General features: G+C 43.9%; 1 protein-coding gene across 3 annotated transcripts in view; it reads right to left on the bottom strand.

Moving 5' to 3' along the window:
* Nucleotides 1–26,550, bottom strand: part of PCSK5 (proprotein convertase subtilisin/kexin type 5) — a 440,201-nt gene that overhangs the window by 95,913 nt on the left and 317,738 nt on the right. For all 3 annotated transcript variants that reach the window (XM_084770008.1, XM_084770009.1, XM_084770010.1), the window contains exon 21: nt 3,538–3,640. In XM_084770008.1, coding sequence (XP_084626134.1) covers nt 3,538–3,640 — 103 coding nt within the window. The remainder of the gene's footprint in view (nt 1–3,537; nt 3,641–26,550) is intronic.

Below are 26,550 nucleotides of genomic sequence, written 5' to 3'. Positions count from 1 at the left end.
ATAACAGTTGATTCAGAGACATCTTGTCAAATCACAGAGAATAAATGACTTTGCCCTAAATGGGGCATCTAAATAACTCTCCTACAAAGGCTCAAGGACCATGATGGAAGAAAGAGCAGAAAGGAATTGGGGAAGATGGATCTGAATCAGTATCTTCTGCACATCACATGGCCAGTACACTCATGACTTTACTACAGCTGTGGTCAACTACAAGAGACCTGCAAAAGACTGGGTCTCTCAACATTTCAATATGGATGAATAAAGGGCTCATGAAGCCCTTCTCTTCATCTTCATGGGGCTATTGACAGTTCATGGTGACTGGAGGAAGGGTTATCCTTTTCTTCAGTGGTGTGGCCACTGATAACGTGCACTTTTCCATGCTACAATAAATGACTTTCCATTCATATCCATGATGGCAACCTCATTTAAACTCTGTGAGTCACACACACACACACACACACACACACACACACACACACACGAAAAAAGAAGACTTTTGAGAAGAAGTGTTTCAATGGGAGAAATAAGGGAAAAGAAAAGGAGCAGTGGAGTGAAATGGACTAAAGTTCATTATATACATGTATGAAACTTTCAAAAAATATAAATAAGTAGATCATTTAAAAAGGCAATTTCATTTTTATTAATGGCTAAATAATATTTCATTGCATAAGTGTGACGTATTTCATTATCCATTCATCAGTTGGTGAACATCTAGGTTGATTTCCTTGCAGCAATGAACATTGATGAGCAGATATCTCTGTTATAAGATATAGAATCCTTTGAGTATATGCCCAAGAATGGATCATGTGATGGAGCTATTTCTAGCTTTTTGAGAAACAGCCATACTGATTTTCACAGTGACTGCCCTAGTCTCACTAGCAGTAAGTAAATATACTTTCCTTTCATGGTTACCAGCATTTTCATCATTTGTTCTTTGGAGTTTAGCCCTTTTGATTGAAGCAAAATGAAATTGTAATATGGAAAAATAATTCTGAATGAAGTAATCCAGACTTAGAAAGGCAAACATTATATGTTTTCTCTCATTTGTGGATATTAGCTTCAATTTTTCAGATATGTTTGCTTCATTCATAATACCCATAGAGGTCTAGAAATTAGTAAAGGGCCATGATGTGGAGGTCCAAGGAAGGGAAGATAGAAATAAATGGCATATAGGCTCAAAGGAGATTATTGGAATAGAAGGGGTTAAATTTGAGTCATTAATGGGAGGACAGGGTAGAGGAGGGAATATAGGGGTGAGTAAATAAATAACACCAATGATCTTTTGAAACAGTCATAAGAAAACACATCATTACTGTGTTAGTTTCCTACAGCCCTGAGGAAGAATAAAGACAGAATAACCTCTGTGCAGAGAGAGTATCTCAATAGGGTTGCAAAGCACCCGGCACCCCCCCGCCTCCTGCCCTTGTGATAGCATCCGCATCCAGAAACCCACAATTAGCCAAGGTACAGAAAATAAGAGGCTGCAGAATGCTCATCCCCATGTGGGACATCTATATCACAACCCCTCCTTCCAAGGTTCATACATCATTGCACATAAAATGAAGACAAAAATCTCAGCATGGATAGGCGAAGTCAACATAAAGTCCCACCTCTAGTTGAGGAGATATTGGCAACTGAGCTACTGGGAAAGGATGCCATATTTCTTTAAGAATGTTGACCACACTCCAGCAGAAGGCCACACATCCAAGATATATGGGCAGCACTAATTGGACTTGATGGGTAGAAAAAAAAAAGTCACAAAGTTGAGGGCTAAGTCTGGGAGGAGTAGGAGGATGGAGTGAATATGATTCAACTAAATTGTATGGCATTCTAAAAGAATTTATTTTGTTAAAAGAAATAATTTAAAAAGAGAAATAATCATATTAAAACTTGAATACAACAGGCCTATTCAATGTTCAAAACTATCACAGTTAGGAAAGGCAAAACAAACAAACAAGGCAAAGGAAATGTTACAAATGACCAAAAAAAAAAAAAAAAAAAAACCATGAGAACCTGGATTCTGGAAAAATTTCCTGTGAATAATGTTATTAGGATAATTGATGAAAGTGAGACAATATATTATAAAAATCAGTAAAACATTAAATTTCTTTAACCTTTTCATAGTGAGCTCTGGGAATCCTTGAAGTTTCTATTCTTTCCCTCTTTCTTTGCCTCCCTTCATCTTTCTTCTCTCCCTTCCATCCTTCCTTTGGGCCTTGGTCCTTATTATTTGCCTCCCCATTCTGAGAAGTTCTGGTATTCTGACAGTCAAGCCCATGGTCTTGACAAGACACAGTGCAACAAGCAAATGGTTATAAAACTGTTGCTGCGTGCTGATCACGGTGGAGAATAATGAAATAAATATAGCACAGCACCTGCTCACAGGGCTGTCACAGCCCCGAGGAAGAATGAGGACAGAATGACCCCCTTTGCAGAGAGAGTGTCTCTATAGGGTTGTGAAGCACCCCCGCTCCCTGTGACAGCATCCTCATCCAGCTTGTCTCGAGAGAGACTCAGTTTCTAACATGTTTAGCTGAGCATGGATGAGGTCACTCATTCATGCACCCAGAGGCTCCCACGTATTAAGTGCTAGATCAGAGAAGCATCGAATAAAAATATATCAGGTGTTCAGTTCTCTCTGTTGGAGATGTCCTTTAGATTAGCAGTGCCACTCATTCCATTGCTTCCTGTTTCCATTTGGGCATGTATTGATCCCTCCAGCTGTCCTTGCACTCTATTAGGAAAGGGGATGCAAATGTGAGATCTCTAATGGAGACATGCATTTGTAAACAGATGTCTTCCAGATGTCCCTGAAGACTACACTTGCTCTGAAAGGTGTGCCTATAGAGCAGAAGATCATAAAGGATTAGGCGATGATGACCTGAGTTGGATCTCTAGGACTCCCATGTTAGGCTCCCATAATTTGTCCTATGATATCCATACACATGTTGTAGCCAACATGTATGCACGGATATACAAATAAATAATGAATTAACAGATAAATTAACATAAATAATATGCATAAATAAATAATGAATTAACAAATGTAATATTTTTTTAAGGGAGGGAGGCTAATTCTACTGGAAAGTGGTCAGAAATGCCTTTATACAGTAGTTGAACTGATCATAGAAATGTGTGTGTGTGTGTGTGCGTGCGTATATATATATATATATATATATATATATATATATATATATATATATATATATATATATACTCTTTTAAATCAGAAAATGGAAATGCTGTTCTAGGGATGAGTGTGTAGTATGTGGAATTATACTGGTCAACAGTGACATCAAAGGTACCATTTTAATTAACAAGATAGCTCTTCCAGCATTTAAGAAATCAGTCTTTGCCAAGGGTATTGGATCTCATGTGGGAGGATGCTACAAAGGTGGGCTGTGGCCAGACCATCAGGAGTATCTGTGTCATGGGAAGGAGTTTGGGTCCTGTGTTCAGCAGACCCATTAAGTGCCACTAAGGTGGTTAGCATATCGTCTCTACACCCTAGCCAAGGAAGTACTAAGAATCACTCACCTTGTTATGGGGCAGCTGGTACAGTCTTCCTGAGTCGGTCCCCAGCACTTGGCACATGAGGCTTCACAGGTTTGGCAGCGGCCTTGCTCGTCAATATATTCTCCTGTGGAACAAAATCTAGCTGTTTACTTTACTCCACATGGCAAGCCTGCCTGGGATGGCAGCCAGAGCTCTTGCTGGCTACTTGAGCAGTGGAAATAACACAAGGCATGGTCACGCTTCAAGTCAAGCAGTGGCCAGGCAACACCCACATCTTGTCTAAGCATGCTCTAAGGGGAAGGATTGTAGTTTTAGAGCAGGAATAGGAGTAGAGTTTTGACTGCAATATGGCAGATGTGAGCTACATGCTATCCTAAAAAATTTCCAGTAAGAGACAGAAAAGGCTGTCATTCAGCAGGAAGGTTTCTCTTTCCCATAGGTGTACACATCTGGTCTTGCCACAGAACTCAGCGCAGCTTCACAGATTTCTCTTGAACTTAGGGAATCACCACCACAGCATGGTGCAGAGCGGAGCAGAGAGAGATCGACCTTCCTGAAGGCATCAAAGACAGAATGGGACTCAATTCAACCCTCCTCCTATACCACATTCTTTCTCCTTTGCCATTATAACCTTCCTCCCAAAAGAGAACAAAAAGAAAAAAAGCCCCAACCACAACAAAATCACAACAATCTGAGAGGTTTCTTCAACCAGATCCAAAAGGCTTCATTTTGTTGTCATTGTTTGAAAACTGATAATCCTCAGAATAATATGTGGTCCAGACTCTGAAAGAACCACAGCCTTCACTTGGCCTCTGACTCTTCCTGAATTTGACAGCTGTTTAATCATCCGAAGCTTGTCAGTGTGAGAGCCACCTGGAGTGGGGAGGTAGGCTGACCCACTCATGGCTTAGCCAAGCCTCCTCACTGAGCCTCTAAGATTACTACTGGCTTTACTGTAGTTGCATTCAGATGGATGAGGCTGGAATATGCCATCCTCTGTCTTCCCTGCAGCTTTACTGAACTTGCAGTAGCAAAGGTAAGCCTTCTACACAGAATGCATTCACCTGCTAGAACTGAACAGCGTTGAAGGAAACAAGAGTTTGCTCTTCCATAGCAGAAAATGCCTTTCATGCACAGATGCCTTTTCCATAGAGACTGTTAAGTTGGTTAAGAGAAGGACAAATGACATGTTGAGAGTGAGACAAACATCTCTGAGATGCTTACCTACTGTTACCAAAATACAGTGTGGACCAGGACTCTGACACATAACTCTATGATGCGACTGTGGTTCTTTGCTTGGAAAGAGAGCCCTGTGCTCACAAAAATGACTACCTACCCACTTTAACCTCCAAGTCACAAGAGAAGTGTCCAGCCTTTTGACCTTATGATATAGTGTTGTTATCTAAAACTCTGTTGAGCCAAACTTATAGCTAACCTGGGCTACATCCAGCCTGCATGCCACAGGTTGGGCATTCCAGAAAGCAGATCCAATGCTAGGAGAAGCTTTTTTATTTAATGACACCTCACTCTGCTCCATCAAAAGCTGCTTTGTGATTGTGAGAGTTGTGCTAGATGTACATGCAAAGTCTTCGTAATTACAGATGACGTATCACTGGATCAAGCAAAGGTTCTTAGGGTACTCCTTTGAAACACTTATCCATCCACTTTTTTTTGGTGTATTCTGTGGTTGCTGATCTTTAGACAATGTCTCACCATACAGCTCAGGCTACCCTGCATCTTGTTATACAGCCCAAGCTGCCCTGGAACTTGTGATCCTCTTGTCTTAGCTTCCTGAGTGCCAGGGTTACAAGAGTATACCACCATACCCATGTGGAAAACTATAAATTCTCCCTTATTTTCATAAGTACCTTGGCTATGTGCTTTCTTGATATGATCAAGCATAATGGCTTCCATTCAGCACTCACAACATAACGTCTTAGATCTAATGACCACTGAGCATTCCCTAGCTCTAGGATTTTGAAAACATGGTCTAAGCCAATAGTTCTCAATCTTGCTAAGGCTGTGGTCATTTAATACAGTTCCTCATGTTGTGGTGATCCCCAGTCATAATTTTTTTGTTGCCATTTTATGATTGTAATTTTGCTACCATTATGAATCATAATATAAATATCTGTGGTTTTGGGTGGTCTTGGGTAACCCCTGTAAAAGGGTAGTTTGACCCCCAAAAGGGTTGTAACCCCACAGATTGAGAACCACTGATAAGCACAAGCTTTTACACAAACCTTGCTTCCTTGCATTCTCTATGTGGGCTAGGACAAACTTTCTCCAAACCTAGGATCTTCTCACACCCCTCAGCAGGAGACATCTCATTACTTGAGGATGAGATCTCTGAGTGCCCTCAGCTTCCTTTTTCACAGTGCCTAAACTCCTTGTGAGCTCCTTGACAGCCTCATAGCTCCCGTCTTCAAAGACTGTATCATTCCTCCTGCCAACAGTCAACTCTGCACTCAGTGCTCTTCACCTTCCTTCCTTGGTCTACTTCTGTCCAATCCCTCTGTCTTCAATCTCCTCTTTCTCTCTCTCCATGTAACAGCATCCACAAAGATTCCCCCTTCCTAAACTAGAACCTTCCCAAGCCCCTTCCCTTCCTGATAAGTGGCTCATTCAGGCTGTTTATTTTCCTCTTGTTACTTGGAAACAAAATGGAGAACATTTTGTGACCTTGAAGCTTATGTAAGAGAGTCATCAAAGGACAACTAAATGGTTCATCCCTCTCCAGTCTGCACGCCTCTTCACTGTAGAGTAAGCACTGGCTTTACAACAGATGACAATAGAGGGACCTGCCCTAATTCCCATATTTATGTGGATGTCCAATTAGTCACATAAACAACTGCCTTCAGTCCTTGCACACAGGCACAAGTCTTCGCCTGCACATTTGGAACTGAGGAAGTCAGATTCCAAGGACATAAGGAAGTTACTCTTTTGTGTGTGCGGGGGGGGGGGCGGGGGGGGGAACAGCAAATTCTTGTCATCTGTCTTCGTTGCACAACGAAGTTGCGTGCGTATGGCAGGCGTGATATACAAAACTCTTAGACGAGGTCACTTTTAGCAGACATGTCAGGGACCAGCATTTTGGTCACCTATCCTGCGAGCTCTTCTTTCTGGCATCTTCAACTATTTGTATTATGTCGAGATCATATTTTTCCAGGGATCAGTAAGTTTCCATTTCCCTATTATTTCCCTTCTCATTCCTTTTTACAGGGGTTTAAAGGTCTCTGAGGAAGTGGGATCACAGGGGAGGACTGATGTCTTGAAATTTGAGGACCCAGCTCAAAAGTGAATGCTCATAGATTTAGAAGTGTACAAGCAAGCGACTTGCTATGTTCATTCCATCCTTGATAACATAGTCAACTGCTATTAATAAACTTGGGCTATAGAGAAACTCATAAGAGGTCATCCAGAAAAGGTGAACATGTGTTGTATCACCCACAGTTATGAAACACAATCCAAGACATAATAACAGAGTTTGGATACCTATAGCCAGACAGCATTCTCTCTCTCTCTCTCCTTTCCTTTTCTTTCCCCTCACTCCTTACTTCTTTGTCTCTACCCTCTGTTTGTGGGACAGGATCTCATGTAATTCAGATTGGCCTTAAATTCTCAATGTAGTGGAGTGTGAGCTTGAACTCCTGATCCTCTTACCTCCATCTCCTATGCTCAGGATTTTAGCCATGTGCCATCTTGCACATCTCAAGAGCTTTGTTCTATAGAAGTACTGTGTCTTTATTGATTCAAACAAAGTCTATTGTATAATTTATATATCTGTATCTCCCATTAATGGAATAAAATTTTAAGTAGTAGATTATGAAGTGAGTTAAAACACTTTATCAAAGTTCAGTAAGTGTAGGAGGGGAAGTAGGTACTGGGAATCCAGCTGCTGGCATTGCTGGTTGTTTCATTGAGCAGTCTGGCTATTTGGCTATCTGCAGCCTTCTGCATAACTTACTTCTGTGCCTTATCACCCAGGTGCTAGGAATCATGTGACTTTATTGAACAATTTCACAATCCAAATTGCTAATTAGATAATACTATCTCTTTGCAAGGAAGCCAATATATAGCTTCCGACTTAAAATACATTGTGTGAAGACAACTTTCATGGAAAAGAACTATGCAGTTATTATTTTATGCCAGCTACAATAAATGCTTGGCAACACTTTCAACTAATTATATGCTAATGAAATAAGTCAGTTTTTAAAAGCCTCGTTAATCGGATGTTTTTATAGCAGGGTTTAATATATGAGACCATCAAGTGAGACTGCAACATCTTTAGCTTAAAGAATCCACAGTCACTCAGCCTTAAAGGGGAAAGATAGTGTGACAGTCTCCAGTGGTGGTGAACTTTGAAGCCATTATATCAAGTGAAACAGGCCAATCACAAAAGAGCAAATGGCTTATAAGGCACCAGAGTAGTAAAAGTCACAAGGACAAAGTGGAATGGTGGCTTCCAGGGGTGGTGGGAGAGGATGATGGGAATTTAGAGTTTCAATTAGGAAAGATGATAGTGTGTTCTGGAAGCGGATGCTGGTGACGTCATACAACAATGGGAACTGACGCACATGTGAAGATGTGAATGAAGGCAATGCAACAATGTGAACGCACACACATGTAACGATGGGAACAACATGCAACAATGCACATGTAGTGATGAAACTGAACTCCGAAAATGGCTAACATGGCAATTTTTATATTATATATATTTTATCACAATAAAAAGTCTACCCAATAAGTTTATTCCTTAACAGACCAATATATGATATTAGCAACCAAACCCCTTAGGCTTTGAGGAATGGATGGAAAGCAATGATTATCTTAGGGTGAAGATCTGTCAAAAAGGCTTGAGAGAGGTGATAGTGGTAGGAAATGGATGCACAGATAACCCATCAGAAGGCAGACACCTGGTAGAGGTGATCCTCTGTTTTTCTCCTTTCTTCAGGAGCCACCAAAGGCAAAATGAGCAAGTGGGCAGCTTGGAGAGTCCCACCCACATCCCTAGCCTGGCTGACTCTCCGCAGAGACTGGGGACACACTGCGCCTGTAATCCATTCTCTGAACACTTCCTCTGGTACATGTGCTTCCCCATGGGGTTCTTGGGTTGGCAGGGCTTCTCCATCCCATGGCTCTCTCATTCTCAGGCCAAGGCATGGATCTGTGTGTTGTGTGAGGGCATGTGGTATGCTGTTCTGGCACTCTCAGGGCTGGTACCCCTGCAAATTGGATGGACCATCAATTTTAGATCCCATATGCGTGCAAACATTTAGCCTCCTTCAGCTTTTACAGTCTTCAAAGGGCAGAACGAAGAAGCGATCTTTCTGCTCTCCACCCTTGTTTGAGCCCTGACCACAGTAAGACACCCAGAGCAGGCGCCTAAAGTGAAGTGCCAGCCAACACACCTGAGTACAGAGAGGATGCTGCAAGCACACAAGCTTCTCTCCGTTGATGCTTTCCATGTTACAAGTGCTGTGCTGTGTAATATTTCATCCAGACAGAGAGCTGAGGCTCACAGGGGTGAAACATTTCTCATGAATGAATTCAACTAGGCAAGTGACAGTTGGGTTGTACTCTAGGGACTCAGAGCCCAGTCCCTGCTCTTTTCACACTGTGCCCCTGTGGTGGACTCAATTGCCCTTTCAGTGTTCCAACTAGTTTTGCTGTTTTTAGAAAGAAAAGAGAACATGCCTTACTTAAACCACTTGGTGAGGTGACGGCAGCATCAAAAGGGAGGACGCTGTGAGAATGAATGGGCACACAGCAGGCAATGCTGCACCAACTGGATTTTCTTGATGACTGAATCTAGTTTCTGAATGTATTTTCTTTGATAAAATGGACCCTGTATATTAAAAGACCATTTCGTGAATCAAGTCAACTGAGTTTCTTAAGCAGTTTATTCCACCTACTAGGCACTAAGCTCTTAAGTGAAGTTCAAAATACCATTTTTTAAAAATTAGTACAGGAAATTTATCAGATCTCTTGGAATAGAATTTTCTTTTTCTTTATTGGAGTGCTGGAGATTGAGCCCAGGTACTCCTGCTGCCTGGCAGGCCCTGGAGCACACTGGCCTACATGCCCAGCATGGACAGGATTTTTGATGCTGCTTAAAATGGTTCTCTGAAAACAGGATAGCTTTTGTGCTTGGGAAATAGCTCACAACCAGAATACCATCTCTCTCATCCTCACAGGTTCTTGTTTTCTATTTCTAAAACCACCTAAAGATATCTAAGTATATTTAAATATTTAGTGGATTTGGGGTGCCCCTGTGGTAGTGAGCATCCATTGTAAGTCCTAGAGTGATGACCTTAGGAGTGAACAGGCACAGACACAGACAGGGAAACTTGCCAGCATAGCATTGAATGGACAGCCCACAAAACTGAAATTCAGAGGCAGGGAGTGGAATGTGGTTTGCCAGGAGCTGAAGGAAGGGAACATGGCGGGGGGGGGAAGGGGGGGGAAGAGGGGGATGAAGGCCTAATCAATTAGTCAGAGGAATGAAATTGTGAGCTTTACTGTCTAGCATGCGGACTGTAGTTAACAACAATGTACTGGATATTTGAAAACCCCAGAGAGCACTTTGTAAATGTTCTTACCAGAAAACAAGTATAGAAGGCCCTCTATATGGTAATAAATCACCTTAGCCATTCCACTGTGTATACGATTTCAAAGCATCATGCTGTTTTTAAAAATGAGATGCAAATACTTTGTGTGTGTGTGTGTGTGTGTGTGTGTGTGTGTGTGTGTGTGTGTGTGTGTGTTCTGTCCTCCCAGCATGTCGGTTCTAGGGACTGAACTCAGGTTGTCAGGTTTGGTGGCAAATGCCTTTACCCACTGAGCCATCTTGCCAGTCCCTGTACCCTGTGTCCTGTTGATGTGCACAACTTCCATCAATTAAGGGAGTGAGCATCAAAGTGAAACCAGACCCAGGGGGAGAAAAAGGCATGGGTGTAATTGTTACCTGCAATTAAACACAGTGAATTTGAAAACCCTATCATGTCCTGTGGATGAGGACAATCTATCACCCATCTTTGGTGTGCATCATTTCTCCTTTGTTTTTTTTTAAAGGAAGGAGTTGTTTTAGTTCAGATTTCAGAGACTGCAGTCTGTCATAGAGTGGTAGGAGCATGAGGCAGCAGTTTCTCATATATTGTCAGACAAGAAAACAGAGTAAATTCTGGAAGTGATGACAATAATGAACCCACTCCACCTCCAATGGATTCTTTAACCTACCAAAACAGCATTCCAGCTAAGGCTGATTGTTCAGACACATGAGCCTGTGGGAGCCATTTCGGACAGGCATGTAGAGTTTCTTAACTCTGTTGCGTGGGCTGTCTTTCTAGTCCTGTAAATGGTACTAGAACCTTCACAGGTTCTTATAATATATTCATTCTCTTGAATCAGAGGTGATTTTAATTCTCAAAGGTTTTCTTTTTTTCCTTTTTGTGGTTGAAAAGGATCAGAGAGGGGAAGGTCCAGTATCCGATGCACATACACCAAAGAGATGTTTGGATTTTGATATACCATAACAGACATAAGGGATTCTAATTCAATCAACTTAAAAAAAAACTTTTTGGAAAGCCTGTACAACTGCAGGACATAGGTCACTGAAGACAGAGGAAACACTGAGGAAGTGGATGAGGTTGAGGCCAAGGAGGTGAATACTTCTCATTGAGGATAGAAAACAGCAAGAGGCATTCTGTTGAATATTACTAGGTGTAACCTCTTGGGAACACCTGCTATCAGGCCCAAGAGGCTTACCGTTCTCTTTGGAGAGACAATGGCAGGTGACATGATTAGGAGGTAGTCCACGGAGCCTACCAAACACTTCTAATCCTGTCAAGGGATCCAGGACACAGATGGTTAAAGCCACAAGACCTTCCTACAGAGTAGGCTAAGAGCAAAGTGTTCCCTGCTACGGCTCAAGTTCTGCTACACGGGTAATGTTATCCTCCACTCTTAGTTGCCCAGCAATTCAAAGAAACTTCCAACCTGCTCTCATCATGTGATTATAAGCTAGGACAGCTGCTCCATTCCACCGGGCCACGGGAAGGAACATCTTCAAGTTGCTCCTTCTCTTCCTCAATGCAAAGTGTATGCTAGCTTTACCTTTCTTCCCCACCATGCCTATAGCCCGCTCACCTCTCTGTTTTCATGTGTACCAATGCCTCAGGCAGCTCTCTAATTAGGAGGAAAGAGAAATCCTGGGAGAAACAGAAAAGCATGCCCAATCCTAGCACTGTGGCCCCGCCCAGCTCTGGTGGTGGTGGACAAGTTAGCCTTTAACTGGGTCAGTGTCAACATCACCACAGGCATGGGTGCTGGTCTTCAGCGACCTCCTGGCTTATCTGCTGACAGATTTGTGAGGAGCCTGGAACCCCGAATGGTGACTGGGGAAACATGTCATTCGTCAGATTGTCATATGTTCCATTAGGAGCGACCACACTGTGCTTTTCAAAAACAGTCTAAGAGTGTAAATAGAGAACTGAAGATTGCTCAGTGTTGTGTGTCGGAGAATGGGCGGAGTCACGCTCTGCAAATGAGGAAAACCTGGAGTCACCCGACCTGGGCTTGGGTTTTGAGTCTCTTTTCCAGCTGTCCCCAATTAATCAAGCACATTTTTCCTTGCCGTTCCTTTTCTGTGAAATGTGGATTATTACCTCTCCTAGCATGTGTTGGGGATCAAATGAGAAAATGGACCTCAAGCACCTTGCACAGTGTATGCCAAAAATGCTATGATTACCAGATAGTTTAATTACGTCACAACATTGCATTTCTGTTAACAGTGTAGCTAGTGTTAACCCGAAGCTTCCTTTGTCCTCAGAAGCTAACTCTCCCAACATTCTTCAAACCCTGGCAGACTTTATTCCAGATTGTGCTTTCTCTGCCATTCCCAAAAGGAGCTGGAGAGTGTATTGGCTACATACGTGGGAGGCAATGAGGCAGTGAAAATGAATGACCCTGTGGGCTGAAGACAGAGACCTCTCGAAGCAACTGAGCTTCAAGATGCAGCCTACGCGAGCTATTTATTTATTATTTATTTTGCTAACTGCCCTTGGAGACAGCCTCTTTGTATCAGAGTGAAATCAGCTTGTCCTACATTTTGCTGTGGAAAATTACAGAGCTGTGGGCGTGGTCTTCTCAGGCAGCTGAGGTCAAAGTCTTTCGAAATGGACACGGCTCTATCAGACGAGGCTACCATCTAGGAGGCTCGGTCCCTCTATAGAGTAGTCATTAGTCATGCACCACTCTATGTCTGAATGAATGTATATATTCTGGGTTTTAGGTCTCACATACCCCAGACTGACCTTGAACTCTCTCAGTAGCCAAGAGTGGTCTTGAACTCCTGGCCTCCCAAATGCTAGAATTACCAATGTGTACCATCCTGCCTGTCTCACTAGTCTCTTTGAGTGGGCAGATGATATCCTCTTTCTTACTTGGAAGCTATAAATACCAGCTGTATATTGTTTTCTCTTGATGAGATGTAAACAGGTGAGCATGGAAGTGAGTGTACTGGTGTGTGTGTGTGTGTGTGTGTATGTGTGTGTGTGTGTGTGTGTGTGTGTGTGTGTGTGTGTGTATGTGTGTGTTTGCAGGTCTATGCCTGGGTGAGATGTATATGGGAGCAGATGGGGTAGGGAAAGCAATATGGGAGGATCAGAATCCTGGACTCAGAGGCTCAGCTGTGTCCCCACCTACTAGTGGCCTGCCCTTCTGCATAGTTCAAATTTGATCATAGCTTGAGACTGTCTAGAATAGATGTGGCCTCACCATAAAGAGGATGGCCATTTCTTCTCTTCAAGCTTCTTCTCATTTTCACTGTGTGCTTTGGTGACTTCGAGCAGTCCTCTCTCTTCTTAGAGAGTAATGCCTTCCCTCAGAGGCAGGGTCAGATGAAATACTTGGTTGTAGAAGGAGATGTCCTAGATGTAGATCCCATCCCTTCCTCGCCTAGCTATGTGACCTTGGTTGGCCACGTTAAGAACCTCTCTGAGCCCTATCAATATATTTGTAAGATAGAAATGATCACGGGTGCTTTGTAAAGCAGCCAGAACAATTAAGTCACTTGCCATTTGGAATGTTCTGTAAGCACTAGTGATGTTGCCCAGTTGGTAGAGTGCTGGCCTAGCAGGCATGGAGTTCTAGCTTTGACACTAGGCGATAATTTTAGCACTGGGGAGGTAGAGGCAGGAGGGTCAGGAGTTCAAAGTCGTCTTTGACTAATAGTGGGTTCAAGGCTAGCCTGTGCCACAGGAAACTGTCTATAAAGATGCTTTGACATATATAGAACTCTAGCAAGTGCTCAAATAAATGCCCGTTCTTGCTTTCCCAGTGAGCACAGTGAGGGCTCTTAGATAAGCGACCTGAGAGGAAAATGGTCTCTCGAGGCACTCAGGTTTTAATACCCCTATTCCTCTCTTGTTATTGTTATTTTGCTTGATTTTGGGGGGATCAAGCCCAGGCCTTGCATGTTCTGGCAAGCACTTGAAGATCCTTCAGCTAACTTCATTCTTGTCTGGTGGTTTTGAACAATTCATCTTTCTTTTAACTTCTCAAAATAAGACCCTTGTCTCAACACTGTACTTTCCTGTTCATCTCATGCTGTTGCTCACTTAGAAACACATGGGTACAGAACTAGAACAGTCTTTAGCACAACTATTCTGGGACCACTTAGGAGAATGGACTCAAACTTTTATTAACTACTTTTCTGATTTTTTTTTCATAACTACACAACACTGGCCATGTTTGATTGACACGGAAGTCTCCTTTATCTTTTTTACCCAGTGCCTGGATTGATAATCTTCATACAACACAGCCAGAACTTTCTCCTGCTTCTCCTCTTCTTTTAGCCCAGTTTGTACTTCTTCCATTTGTGCTACTGTAGGAAGTGGTTGTTTTTATTCCATAGTAAATGTTGATCTTTTACAAATTCGTCTTTAGAAAATTACAACTTAAATTACACCAGACGGTTGCATAAGCCAAAGACATTCAAATTCTCCCAGCCCACAGGCAGCTTTTCCCAAGCCTGTCTCTGCACATTTTGGCTAGTGGTAGTGAATAGGGAAAAGCATTGGGTCTCTCCAGGAGAGTTCGAGGCCTCAGGCAAATCAGACCATGTAAAATCTGGTTAAGATGAATATCAAGGGCAGTCTTGAAAACAGAGAGGAGTCAAAGCAGGTCAGACAGCAGCCAGAGGGATCTGGGCAGGGAGGAGGACCTGACTCACCAGCTCTGCCTCGGGGAGAGATCAAGAAACCAACCAAGTTTCCAGAGAACAGAAGGCTACCTCAGCCCATCATGGTGACTCAATGCAGATGAAAGCCATGAGCAGGACCCTGAAAGCCCAGAGCTACCCAATATGGGACCTCACATATCTGCTCCCAGAGCCATGTGATATATTTAGTTTAAGAAGATGCAGGGGCTCCCAGCAGAAATGCTAAGTAAGGGTTTATTTTGGGGGTAAACTTGCCATCCTAGATGCCTTAGTTATATGACTCAGAAATATTTGCTTCCGGGTCATTTTCTAGGGTGTGTCTATCCTCCACCAAACACTCAGAATCAGCTCTTCCCCAAAACATAAGACACTACAGATTCAAAATGCAAGCATAGCCTAGAGCAGCTGGTCTTGATTGTATCCCTTCCCCAAGCAAAGGGTGATTTCTTGCTTTAGTTTTGGGCTTGCTAAAAGAGACAGAGATTGTTACTGGATTGTTCTGTGTTCTCTGGGAGGGATTCAGTAAGGCTTTTTGCTTGTTGAACTTCTATATGGTTGACATGGGCCTGAAAAGATGGATATGTTTAAACGGATAAAAAGGAAACCTGAGACTGTTTGAGGAGAGGGGAGGGATGACAGGGGCTTGAGGCTGGAATCAGCAAGGCGTCCAGAGGAGGGCAAAGGATTTGATGGTGAATCAGAAGCTTCAACCTGAATTTGAGGAAATGAGAAGGGAGTTTTGATAGAGTAGACAGAAAATGAGATGTCAGCCACAAGCATATCTGTCAGGCCAAAGGGAGGCATTCAAGCTTTAGGAGGACATAAAATCTAGCAGAAGTACAGTATAACAGAGGATCACCCCAGTATAAAGGGTCTGGGTAAACTGGGAACTAAACCCAAGGAACCAACTGGGGGCAGGGCTCTGGTAAAGTCCTGGCTGAATGCATGGAGCTTCTACAATCAGAATAACAAAGACAGAGTATGCCCCAGAATTCAATTCTGCAGGATCTCATTGGGCAGTGGGCCTGGGAGCTCATCGCCTTCAGCTGCCTTCATGTTCCTTTCCCCAAGGATCAGGCTGACTCTCCTCAAGATTTAGCCAGATGCCTTCCTAGTGTCTGAATTAACCCAAAAAGGGAAGGAAAACAGAATGATGAGAGCAAAGGAGAGCCTTAGTTCCTTTCTGAAAACACACCCAGAAGCAACGTTGTAGGTGGCCCAAACACCCATCCAGGTAATATTATACATTGGTTATTCCAAAAGTGGAAATCACAGTTTTAAGGAAAAGCATGGTATGTATGAAAATGGTGAGCCAGACAGTCCTCATCCAAAGCTCCGAGGGGCAGCTTCGGGAAAGTCAATGATGTTCTGAGAGTCGTAACCATTCTAGTAACAACTGGGGTGTGCTGGAAAGGCTTTTTTTGTCACCCTGACATGACCTAGGGTCACCTGGGAAGAGAGAACCTCAATTATTAAAATGCTTCTATTAGAGTGGCCTGTAGACAAGTCTATAGGGTATTGTCTTAATTAATAATTGATGTGGAAGAGCCCAGCTCACCACAGGTGGTGCCACCGCTCTGCAAGTGGTTTTGAGTTGTGTAAGAAAGCAGGTTGAATAAGCCACAAAGAGCAAGCTAGTAAGTAGGATTCCCCCATGACTTCTTCAATTCCTGCCTTCAGATCTTTGCCTTAAGTTCCTGTTCTAACTTCCTTTCATGATGTAAGCTATAGGATTAAAAACTCTTTCCTCCTCAAGTTTCTTTTGGTCATGGTGTTTACTACAGCAGTAGGACGTAAACTAAGGCAGAGGGTGATTCATAGCCTGCTTATTTTTCTGGTCTACTTGGAAGATAAAATAATATGCTTTGTGACAATTCTCTGGACAGCTCAAATTTCCATTTAAAAGAGTGTTAAGTGAGGTCATTACTGTTCCGCAGGAGGAGGGGAGCCGATCAAGTGTAACAGTAGAGAAAGCTAGATCTGCATGTCATCTCGGCTACCTCATAGCTTTGATTTTGGATTAATTACCTAACTTTTGTAATTCTTGTTTTCACAAGTAAGAAATGTGGTAATAATGGACTCTTGATCAACCATCGATTACTATGAACAAATACCTGGGCCAAAAACCTTATAAAGGAAAAACATTTATTTTGGGTCGTGGTTGAGTTGCCTTGGCCACGTAGTGGCACAGTATACCAGGGTGGAACCCATGGCAGTGGAAGCCTGGTATCCTCATGGTGGCCAGGAAACACTACAAAGAGAAGGGGGAAATTGGTCAGAGGATTAGTACCCTTTAAGGTCATGGCCATAATGATGTAACTTTTGAGGAGGCTTCATGTTTGCAAGAATCTGCCTCCTTCCAGTAATGACATAGAGTAGAGACCACCGCTTCAAATCATGAGCCTTTGGGTGACATTCAGCTTCCAAATCACGGCACTGTCCTTCCTCATTCCTCAGAGAGCTGGGATGATAGCTACGTTTGTGGAAGAACTAAAAGTACTCAGAATAACGTGTGTCTGGTACATAACACACAGTGAATAAATGCTATTACTATTACTATTGATAAGTGTTGATGACATGCATACAGAAAATGAGTGGGCAGAGAGGAGTAACATCTATGGGTTTGAACTCAAATCAGCAAAGGAAATGTTGGGTAGCATTTCCCAGAGCCTGGGGATATTAGGGGATCTGCCCAGTGATTTGCTACAGCGTAGCTCCTGGCATCATTCTGTTCTCTTGCCCCACATGTCACAGGCAGCGTTTTTCACAGTGGACTGCTGGGTTCTGTCTCTGACACACATTTAACAAGAGCTGATCGAACGAAAGACAGTGCAGGCGTTCGCAACCCGTTCTGCCTAAAGCCACGCCATAAACAATCAGGAGCTGAGTTCACTGTTGCCGGCTAAAGTGTCACACATGGATGCCAAGACTATGAAAGAAGTGTCATCACCTGCCCATTCCCATAGAGAAGCTGTCCCCTTAGCCAGCTTTCCTGTTTGGCGGAAAGGCCCTTCATCTGTAGACAATGTCACACCCATGCAGAAGCAGGGAGGTAAATAGTTACAAAGGGCTGTTATCGCCGTGGCTTTGGCCGCTTGGATTTCATGAGTATTCTGAAAGATGGTCCCAAGGGCACTTGCTTCTTAACGGGTAGTCAAGCCATAGGCACAAATGAGTGTCAGCAGGTTAAAAGCACCGTTCTCCTGAGCTTGCTTTTGTGGGCAGATGAGTGAGCTTTGCAAACTCTTTAAGTGAGTTTACTGCAGGAATGCTGGCCCCTGCCTCCAGGACAGCCATTTTACACACAAAGAAGATGATAATTGGAGTTTACCAGGTTGTCCAAAACTACCCAGTTCATGATTTCTTTTTGTTTGCCGTTCATACTCAACTGTGTACTCACGGGGAAAAATCATCATTTTTGGAAGACATGAAGGAGGCGTGGTACTCAGGGATCAGAGAAGCCATGTCTGGCATTCTCCTGCGGTATCTGGACAACAGAACCTTCACTGGCCACCCTTTCTTCCCTCTCTTGCTGATATACATCAGCAAGGATATTTCCTTCCTCTCCCAAATAACCCACTTGCACTTGAATGTCACATTGTCAACTTCGGGGGGGAGGGCACATAAGGCACACCTCTGTTTCAAGAGACTTTGGGATTCCAAGCTCTTTGTACACTCTTCCACTCAGAGTATCTGTTTGGTTTGTTGTCACTCCCTTCTTTCTTATCCTAGAAAAACTCTCCCCCACAACTCAGATTCACCTCCTCGTGGCAGCCTCTAAGACTCTTACCTCCACACTCTTGAGCATCTGTCCCGACTTCCTCTGTGCTCTGTAGTGCTTTGAGATTCTGCACCCAGGCATCTTCCCCGTGGAATCTACTGCTCTTTTTGGCTAAAAACTATTTCCCAGGATGCAGAGTGCTATTTGTCATGTGATACATTGATTAAAAACTATGGCAAATAAATAAGTTAGGAACTCAAAGGGAGGTAAAAAAAACAACAAACAAACAAACAAACAAACAAACAAAAAACCCTGTTACCTAACAGTGAGAAGCACCACAAAAAGGGATTCATTACTTCACCAAGCATGTAATTAGTGAGAACCTACTATGTTCCAGGCCCTATGTGGCATAAAACACGAATCAAAATTAAATCATAAACACAATTCCTACAAGCTTTGATTGATCAGTGTGGTTAGTGGATACTGGATGCTGTGGGTCTGAAAGGGGGGAAGGGAGTAGTGGAAGAAGTAAGAACAGGAATGGGGCTGCAAGCAGAGTGTAATGGGATTCAGAGAGCAAAGCACGGGACTGAAAGCTGGTGAGGGCCTCATGCTGGAGTGGCTGGCAGGGTAAGTTACCCGTGACTACCATACTCCTGATTCCAGTGGACTAGACAGGCACAGGCTCCACAACACACTAGTCCTGCTCTACCCAGGCCACTTTTCTAGACATGCCCGCAACGAATTCAATTTTAAATGCAAAATACTTCTCCAGCATAGAAATCCAGTGACAATTATTCCAAGTCCAGGCAGCAAATGCTCTCATCCGACAAAAGGGCAGTAGAGAGGGATGGAACAGACTGGGAGCCATATGTTTAGGGAGGCAGACAGTTCTACTGAGGACACATCAGAGTTGCCATCAATCACGTCCAGCAAAATTACCCAGGTTGAACAAACTTATAGCACTAGCAACTGGGTTATTACTCCATAAGAGTCTACTAGTTAATATGTCATCTTTCACCTTTTAAAGCTTTCATATGAGAAGAACAGCAAAAAGAAACGGGTAAAATAGAATTCAGGGGCATAAGAATATCTTTAAGAACAAATGATTTAAGAGTGAGACTCTGAAAGTCAGTCCCCACTCTCCACTCAACTGTGAAGAACGTCCTGTCCATTGGCTAGATCTGGGCAGGGGTTTGAAGTTTACTGCATGTATTGTCCTTGGCTAGTGCCACAGTTTGAGCAGGACCCCTGGGCCCAGATCCGCCCATCATAATGTTCTTCTTGTAGCTTTCTAGGACCCTCTGGATCCTTCTATTTCCCCATTCTCCCATGCTTCTTTCACCTAGAGTCCCAATAGGATGTCCTCCCCTCTGTCCCACTTTCTTGATAAGTGAAGACATTCATGGGACATGCCCCTTGCATATACGGGGGAAGAGGTCCCCCTCAGTCACAGTCATAGGGGAGGGGAGTAAGGGGAAAATAGGAGGGAGGGAGGAATGGGAGGATACAAGGGATGGGATAACAGTTGAGATGTAATATGAATAAATCAATAAAATGTATTTTAAATAAAGAAAAAAAATGAGAGATTCTGAGGGAACTGACAGGCCACTCTACTATGAGACTCCAAAAGTAAAGTTACAGAAGCACGAATCATAAGGGCTTCAATGAGGAAGAAGGTCAAGAAAAAGAGTCTTGAAGGAACCGAAGCCACTGTCCTTTTCTGGGAGTTTGGTATTTAAGCGTCCATAAGGAGGCTGGAGCTTTCACGACTCCTTGCAAAAGATCCTCATATGACTGCAGGCAGCAGAATAGCAAGAGGCTCAACTCTCAACTTCTCTGCAGCCTCCCCAGAGGAGCACATACTATGATCCAGACTCCTTTACGTGGCATCTAGGCTCACCATGCCCCCAGGACATCGCTCTCATTTTTTCATCCAAGGCTTTGACACATAAGCACTCCTAGCATTTCCTAGGTGATCTCTTCCTACCACCCCAGGCAACCTACTCTTTGCTAACCAAGGAGCATTGTAGAACATTCCTTTCCATTTTCTTTTCTTAGTTGGCTTCTCTCTCCCTCCTCCCCCCCATTCTCTCTCCCTCCTCCCCCCATTCTCTCTCCCTCCTCCTTCTGTCCTGAGACAAAGTTTCTCTGTGTAACACATCTGACTGTTCTGGAACTCAGTTTGTGGACCAGGCTAGCCTCAAACTCACAGAGATTCACCTGTCTTTACCTCCTGAGGGTTGAGATTAAAGGCAAATGCCACCATACTTGGCTTTTAACTTTCTTTCATAGTATATATTCAAACCCCTGGGCACCCCACCCCGTCTGTCTCTATTACAGCGCGAAAGCCACAAAGGTAGGGCATTTCTTCACTCCTTATAGCTTTATACACCAAGGCTTAGTGTAGCGTAAGTGTTTATTGGCTGTTTGTTGAATGAATAGGGCTAATGTGTTAATACTACTTAAATGTAAAACAGAGTAGCAGCAAGCATTTAGCAACCCAGTGGATATTTCTTTAGTGACTCAGTGGATAGCACATGGCAATATTCCCCTGATGATATATTTTTCTTTCCATTTCACTATTGAAAACAAATGGTGGCTCAGAGGGTAAAAGATAGATCCAACTGTAGTGGGCTAAAATAATGCCCCTCAAAAACATGGAGGACCTGGCTTATCAATACTACCTTACATGGCAAAGATAATTTGCAGATGTGGTTGCATTAAAAATCTTGAGATGGGGCTAGTTATTATTGGTGTTATTGGCTGCACCAATATAATCACTAGCATCCTTATGGAAGGAAATGGGGGGGGGATCTCATTATAGAAGAAAGTATTACAACGACCAGGAGAAAGGGAGATTTAAAGCACTGTTGCTGTCTTGGGCAATGGGGGAAGGGACCATGAGCAGAGGAATTCAAGCAATACATCTCTAGAAATGGCAAGGTAAAGGTCTCTTCAGAGTCCTGTGGGAGGTGAGCCTGATAGCATCTTGCTTTGACCTAGTGAGATACAAGTACTGACCTCAAGAGCTGGGGAATACACACATATTGTATTAAGATACCAAGTTGGCGTCATTTGTTGCAGCAGCTATAGGAAGATTATAGAGCAAAGCTGCCAGTGTGAGTTGGTGTCACAGACTAAGCTGTGCCCTTCTTACTTGGGAGCTCTGCCCATTGCAAACTATGTGGCTTGGGATGAGGAACTTAATTTCTTATTGTCAGGCCACAAATCTACACAGGCAGCATCCTCTAGGAGAAATGTTGGGTTATAAATGCTTTTTCTGTAAGGAGGTCAAGTGAACACCTGGCAATTCACTTAGCATTGCCTGTGGGCAGGGCATCTCTAGAGAGGAATTGGCTCTACACTGCTTACCACTCAAGTGTTGCCATGGCAGCCCCAACAGAACCACACTTACAGTTTCCTCTTATGGCTTGTGTTTGCAATATTGAAAGCTTGGCTGTTGGCTGGTGGGTTTGGGAGAAAAACGCTTCTGTTTTGAGGACTCTGACTTCATCAGTGGATGAACCCATAAGGGGGTGCATTGCATGATGATGGTATTAGAAGGTGATGGGAAGGAGGGTGGAGGGCCTCATTGGAAGAAGTAGCTTATTGGGATTATAACTTGTAGAGATACAGTTTGCCCCAGCTACTTCTAGCTCTCTGCTTCCTAGCCACTGTGAGTTGCACAGCCTTGGTAGCCTACTCCTGTCATGCCTACTGCCTTTGTCCCACAGCAATGGATCCAGCTGATTTCAGACTGAAGTTGTAGGCTAACGTAAGTTCCTCTTTAAGTGTGTGTTGACAGTAGCCAGCACATTGGGAGACAGTAGGGGAAGGGGCACTTTTTTGAGTGCTTTGTGTCTCACTGGAGTCTTAGCAATGATGTCATTACTGTCTCCTTTCTATACACAAGAAAAGCTGAGGACCAGAGAGCATAAGTGATTGACCAAAGATTACACGGTTAGTGGCCACACTGGGACTTAAACCTGAGTCTCTGAGTCTAACTAGTAGGTCTGCTATTTAACACCCATGTTGGTGGGTCTCAAGGTAGGGCCAATGGCATCAGTATCAACTAGGACCTCATCACGAGCAGAATTCTCAGCTTGTACACGGGACCCGTTGAATTAGAAATCCTGAGGCGGAGTTGATGCTGACCAAATGAGATTTCTGAGTAATTCTGATGCAGCTCTCCTCTGTGCCAGCCAGTCTTCCCAGAATCCTCTGATGGCTTGGGATTCTCACTTCCCTGGGATACTGTGCCAACCCTGCAAAGACATTCTGCGATTTCCTATGCCATGACAGGGCTATAGTGCATGCTCTCATGGACTTTCAGGGAGAGGGAGGTGACAATAACACTCACAGCAAGATGTGAATATTATTTTGTTAAAAATTTCATATTCATAATATTAGTAAAATATCTTAAAATAGAAATAATATCCATTGTAATTTAAAGCTGTGTGTACATTAGCCTGAGATGCCGCTGGCAGACTGATACCTCTGTTGATAATGACTTGACTCAGCTGTGGTTTTGAAGTACAAGCACATTTGGAGTTTCCAGGACAAGACAGGTTCCTTGTGTTCTCGGCCTTTGACAGACAGGGAGACTGGACTGCCATGACCTGAAGCTCAGAGTATACACATCCCAAATTGGGGGCAGGAGGGAATTAGTATCAGAAGGTAGATTTCATGCCTCTGTACTCTGCTGGCCTCATGAAGTAGACACGCGGCAAGCTTGGGGATTGCTCAATGCAAATCCATTCACCAGTGTTTCTGGTACAGACCACGTGGTTCCCGCTGCTCCAGGCAACCCCAGGAGCCCTTCATGGTTTGAGAAGCCTCACGTCTATGCCCGCCTGCCTCTTCCTGTGTCTGTGGGAGCCCCACGGGCTGCCCTTCACTTTTCAGCTCTGGGTCATTGTCTGTGAGTCCTGGGGAGCTAGAATGGGGAGGCAGTGGGTTGACTAAGGACAAAGAAAAAGAAAAGCTAACCTAGTAGGGGAAGAGTAGCAAGTAAAGCTTTGTGTACTTTTGTGGGGAAAAAAAATTGAAAATAGACCTTTGTAGAAAGCAGATCTAAAGAAATGATAGCTATCGGGTGGTGAGGGTAGAGAAAGAGGCATTTGCAGCTTTTTGTTTTGTTTTTGTCCTGGGAATAGAACAAATCAGGATCCCCCACTGCCTAAAACCGGCAGGCGCTCCAGTTCTGCCCTGCAGTCTTGGCCCAGTCTCTTTTAGTTGCTGTGTTTTGACAGCATTCTTTTAGACTTGTAGCATCCTCTCTCTCCCTCTCTCCCTCCCTGCCTCCCTACCCCTGTCTCTTTCTATTTTTATCATGCCAGGGATTGAACCCAGGGCCTTGCACATACTAGAGAAGCTTTCTACCACTCAGTTGTATCTTCATTGTTTTGCTTTTCAAATGGGATCTTTCTGTGTAGCCCATGCTGGCCTCTAACTCCCAGTTCTCTTAGCTCAGCCTTCTGAGGCTGAGGTTCGTAATATGTGTGAGCACCCCTAGCTTTACAGTGATGTATATACACTTACTTATGCGAACTCCTGCCTTCTCCTGGCCTGGCTGCTTCCGCCAGGGTTTGGAATGTGTACAAAAGGCTGCATGACCAGCAGTTACCTTGGCCAACAGTTTGCCATTTCTGATGTTACATAATTTAATTGTCATCCCCCTTACTCCCAAACAAGAGTCAAACGGACAGAAGTGCCATCCTACTAGTCCTGACCCTACAGTTGTGTCACAATATATCAAATTAACTCATTCATCCATCAATTCCTTCAAAATCCATTGAGCAAATCTTTTATGGCATGAACAGTGCTAAGCACGAGAGATTTACTAGTGAAGACAAGTCAATGCTGCCATGTTTATAGTCTGGAGCCAGAGGCAGGGACACACGTGGCTAATGTGGCGCACTAAAGGAAGGCCAGGGATGGCCATGGTGGTTAGGGGGAGGGGAACACGAGGAAGGATGGAAGGAAGAATAGAGATAAAGGAGTGGGGTCAGGTTTTTCAGGATCTGCTGATGCCTTTGGTAGTACCAGAAGCAACAGGTTTCAGCCGGAGAGGTGTGAGCTCAGATTGCATTTTTACATCCTGTTTTGTGGTTTTGTTTTTTTTCTTAAATTGAGTCTGTCAAAGGTGTAAGGGGATGGCTCACAGTTGCAGAGGCAAGTGGCGCTGTTGCTGAGCTAAGATGGTAGTGGGGATGGAGATGGCTAACCTAGTGTGGCAGTGGATGGAGGGAAGAGGTTCTCAAGAGAGAACCAGAGGCAAGGTGATTAGATTTGGTCATGGGTTGGTTATAAGCAGAAAGGAGGAATCAAGGATAAATGTTAAATTGGTAGTTTAGATAGTATTAAGAGCCATCACTATTGTGCCTGATACAGGCCTTGTCATTTAATCCTAAGGATGTCTCCATATTATTATTCAAATGGGGAAACATTCAGAAGTATGTACTTCCCATAATCAATCACACTGCTAGTAAGCAAGAGAGCTAGCATTTGAAGCCAGGCAGCCTCCTTCAGGATTCTCTGGATGGTCATTACAACACTGGACCATTTCCTGGAAAGGATGAATGGTATTCAAAATATACAAGGTTCAACCCAGCCTCTTCCTCATAGTGGGAGCAGCAGGGGACACCTGCCTGGTGAGCTGGGCTCAGAAGATGGGGCAAGAAAGAGGCAGTTAAGGCAGTTGTGTTGTCAGAGGGGACTCAGTAAGAAGCCCTGGCTGATGACAGGGTCTCTAGAGGACAAATGACCATCCCAACCTGCCCTAGGAACAAGTTTCTGCTCTGCCAGGTAGTGAATGTGGAAGAAGCATGCTCAGGCAGCGAACCTTAGCAGGTTATCAGGAAATGCACAGTAAATTCAATTTGGGTCTGAGGAGAAGGATGGCACTTCTCCTGCCCATCAGCCACAAGCACAGCTAGTTGTGCAGAGTGCTCAAGAGAAGAGGCCTGGAAAGTTGGCTGAAAGGACTTCATCTCACTGAGGGAAAGACATAAAGGCACAGCTCAGTGGTGAGCTGGCCTGCTTGTGGCTGATGAGCTGCAGAGGGCCACAAGAGCATGCTGGGAGTTAGGGTGTTTAGCCCCAGTCCATCAGTCAACAAATGGCCAGGGCACCCTCCACCATGCATCCGGGTGGATGAGGCTCAGAGTTTGTAGACTGCAAGGGCAGGGCACCCTCCACCACGCATCCAGGTGAAGGAGACTGAGAGGCTATAGACTGCAGTGCTGGTAGCTGTTCACCATCAAGCATTCTTTTGATCTGAAGAGCCGTCAACTTGCTTCAGTTTTGTTAGACAATGACTGGTACCCAGCTGCCTGGTTCCTCAGTGTTCATCCTTGAAGAACCTGAGGCAAGTGTGGTGTAACAAGGGTGTAATGCCAGTGCTTGAGAGGTGAGGGCAAGAGGATAAAGAATTCTAGGTCAGCCATTGCTACATAATGAGTTTCGAGGTCTATTGGGGTTATGTGAGACCTTATTTCAAAATCAAATAAGAACTAGAGAGATGGCTTAGCCATTAAGGGAGCTTGCTGTCCTTGCAGAGGCTCCCAGTACTCATGGTGGGCAGATCACAGCAACCTATAACTCTAGAGGACCAAGTGCCCTCTTTGGGCCTTCACAGGTAACACACACACGTACACACACACACACACACACACACACACACACACACACACACACACACACACACACCCTATAGCCATATAGACAGCCCCCCAGACACACAGAGACACACAGAGACACACACACAAACACCACATAGCCATACAAATAGCCACATAGACACACACAGACACACAGACACACAGACACACACACACACACACACACACACACACACACACGCACACACCACATAGCCAGCCAGCCAGCCAGCCAGCCAGCCAGACACACACACATACATAGACACCTTACATGTATAAATAAAAGTAAACATAAAGTAAATAGAAAGCAGGAGGGGCCACATTGGCCATCGTGGCTTTAGACAATTCAGAACCACATTATCTCAGAAACGGCATGTCACCTTGGAGGTTCATCTGCATCTGTGATGTGACAGACAATCTTCTGATGA

Source organism: Acomys minous, assembly GCF_964271855.1.
Source record: "Acomys minous genome assembly, chromosome: 2".
Classification (NCBI taxonomy): domain Eukaryota; kingdom Metazoa; phylum Chordata; class Mammalia; order Rodentia; family Muridae; genus Acomys; species Acomys minous.
The sequence above is the reverse complement of the archived record's forward strand: the minus strand, read 5'-3'. Positions and strand labels throughout refer to the sequence as shown.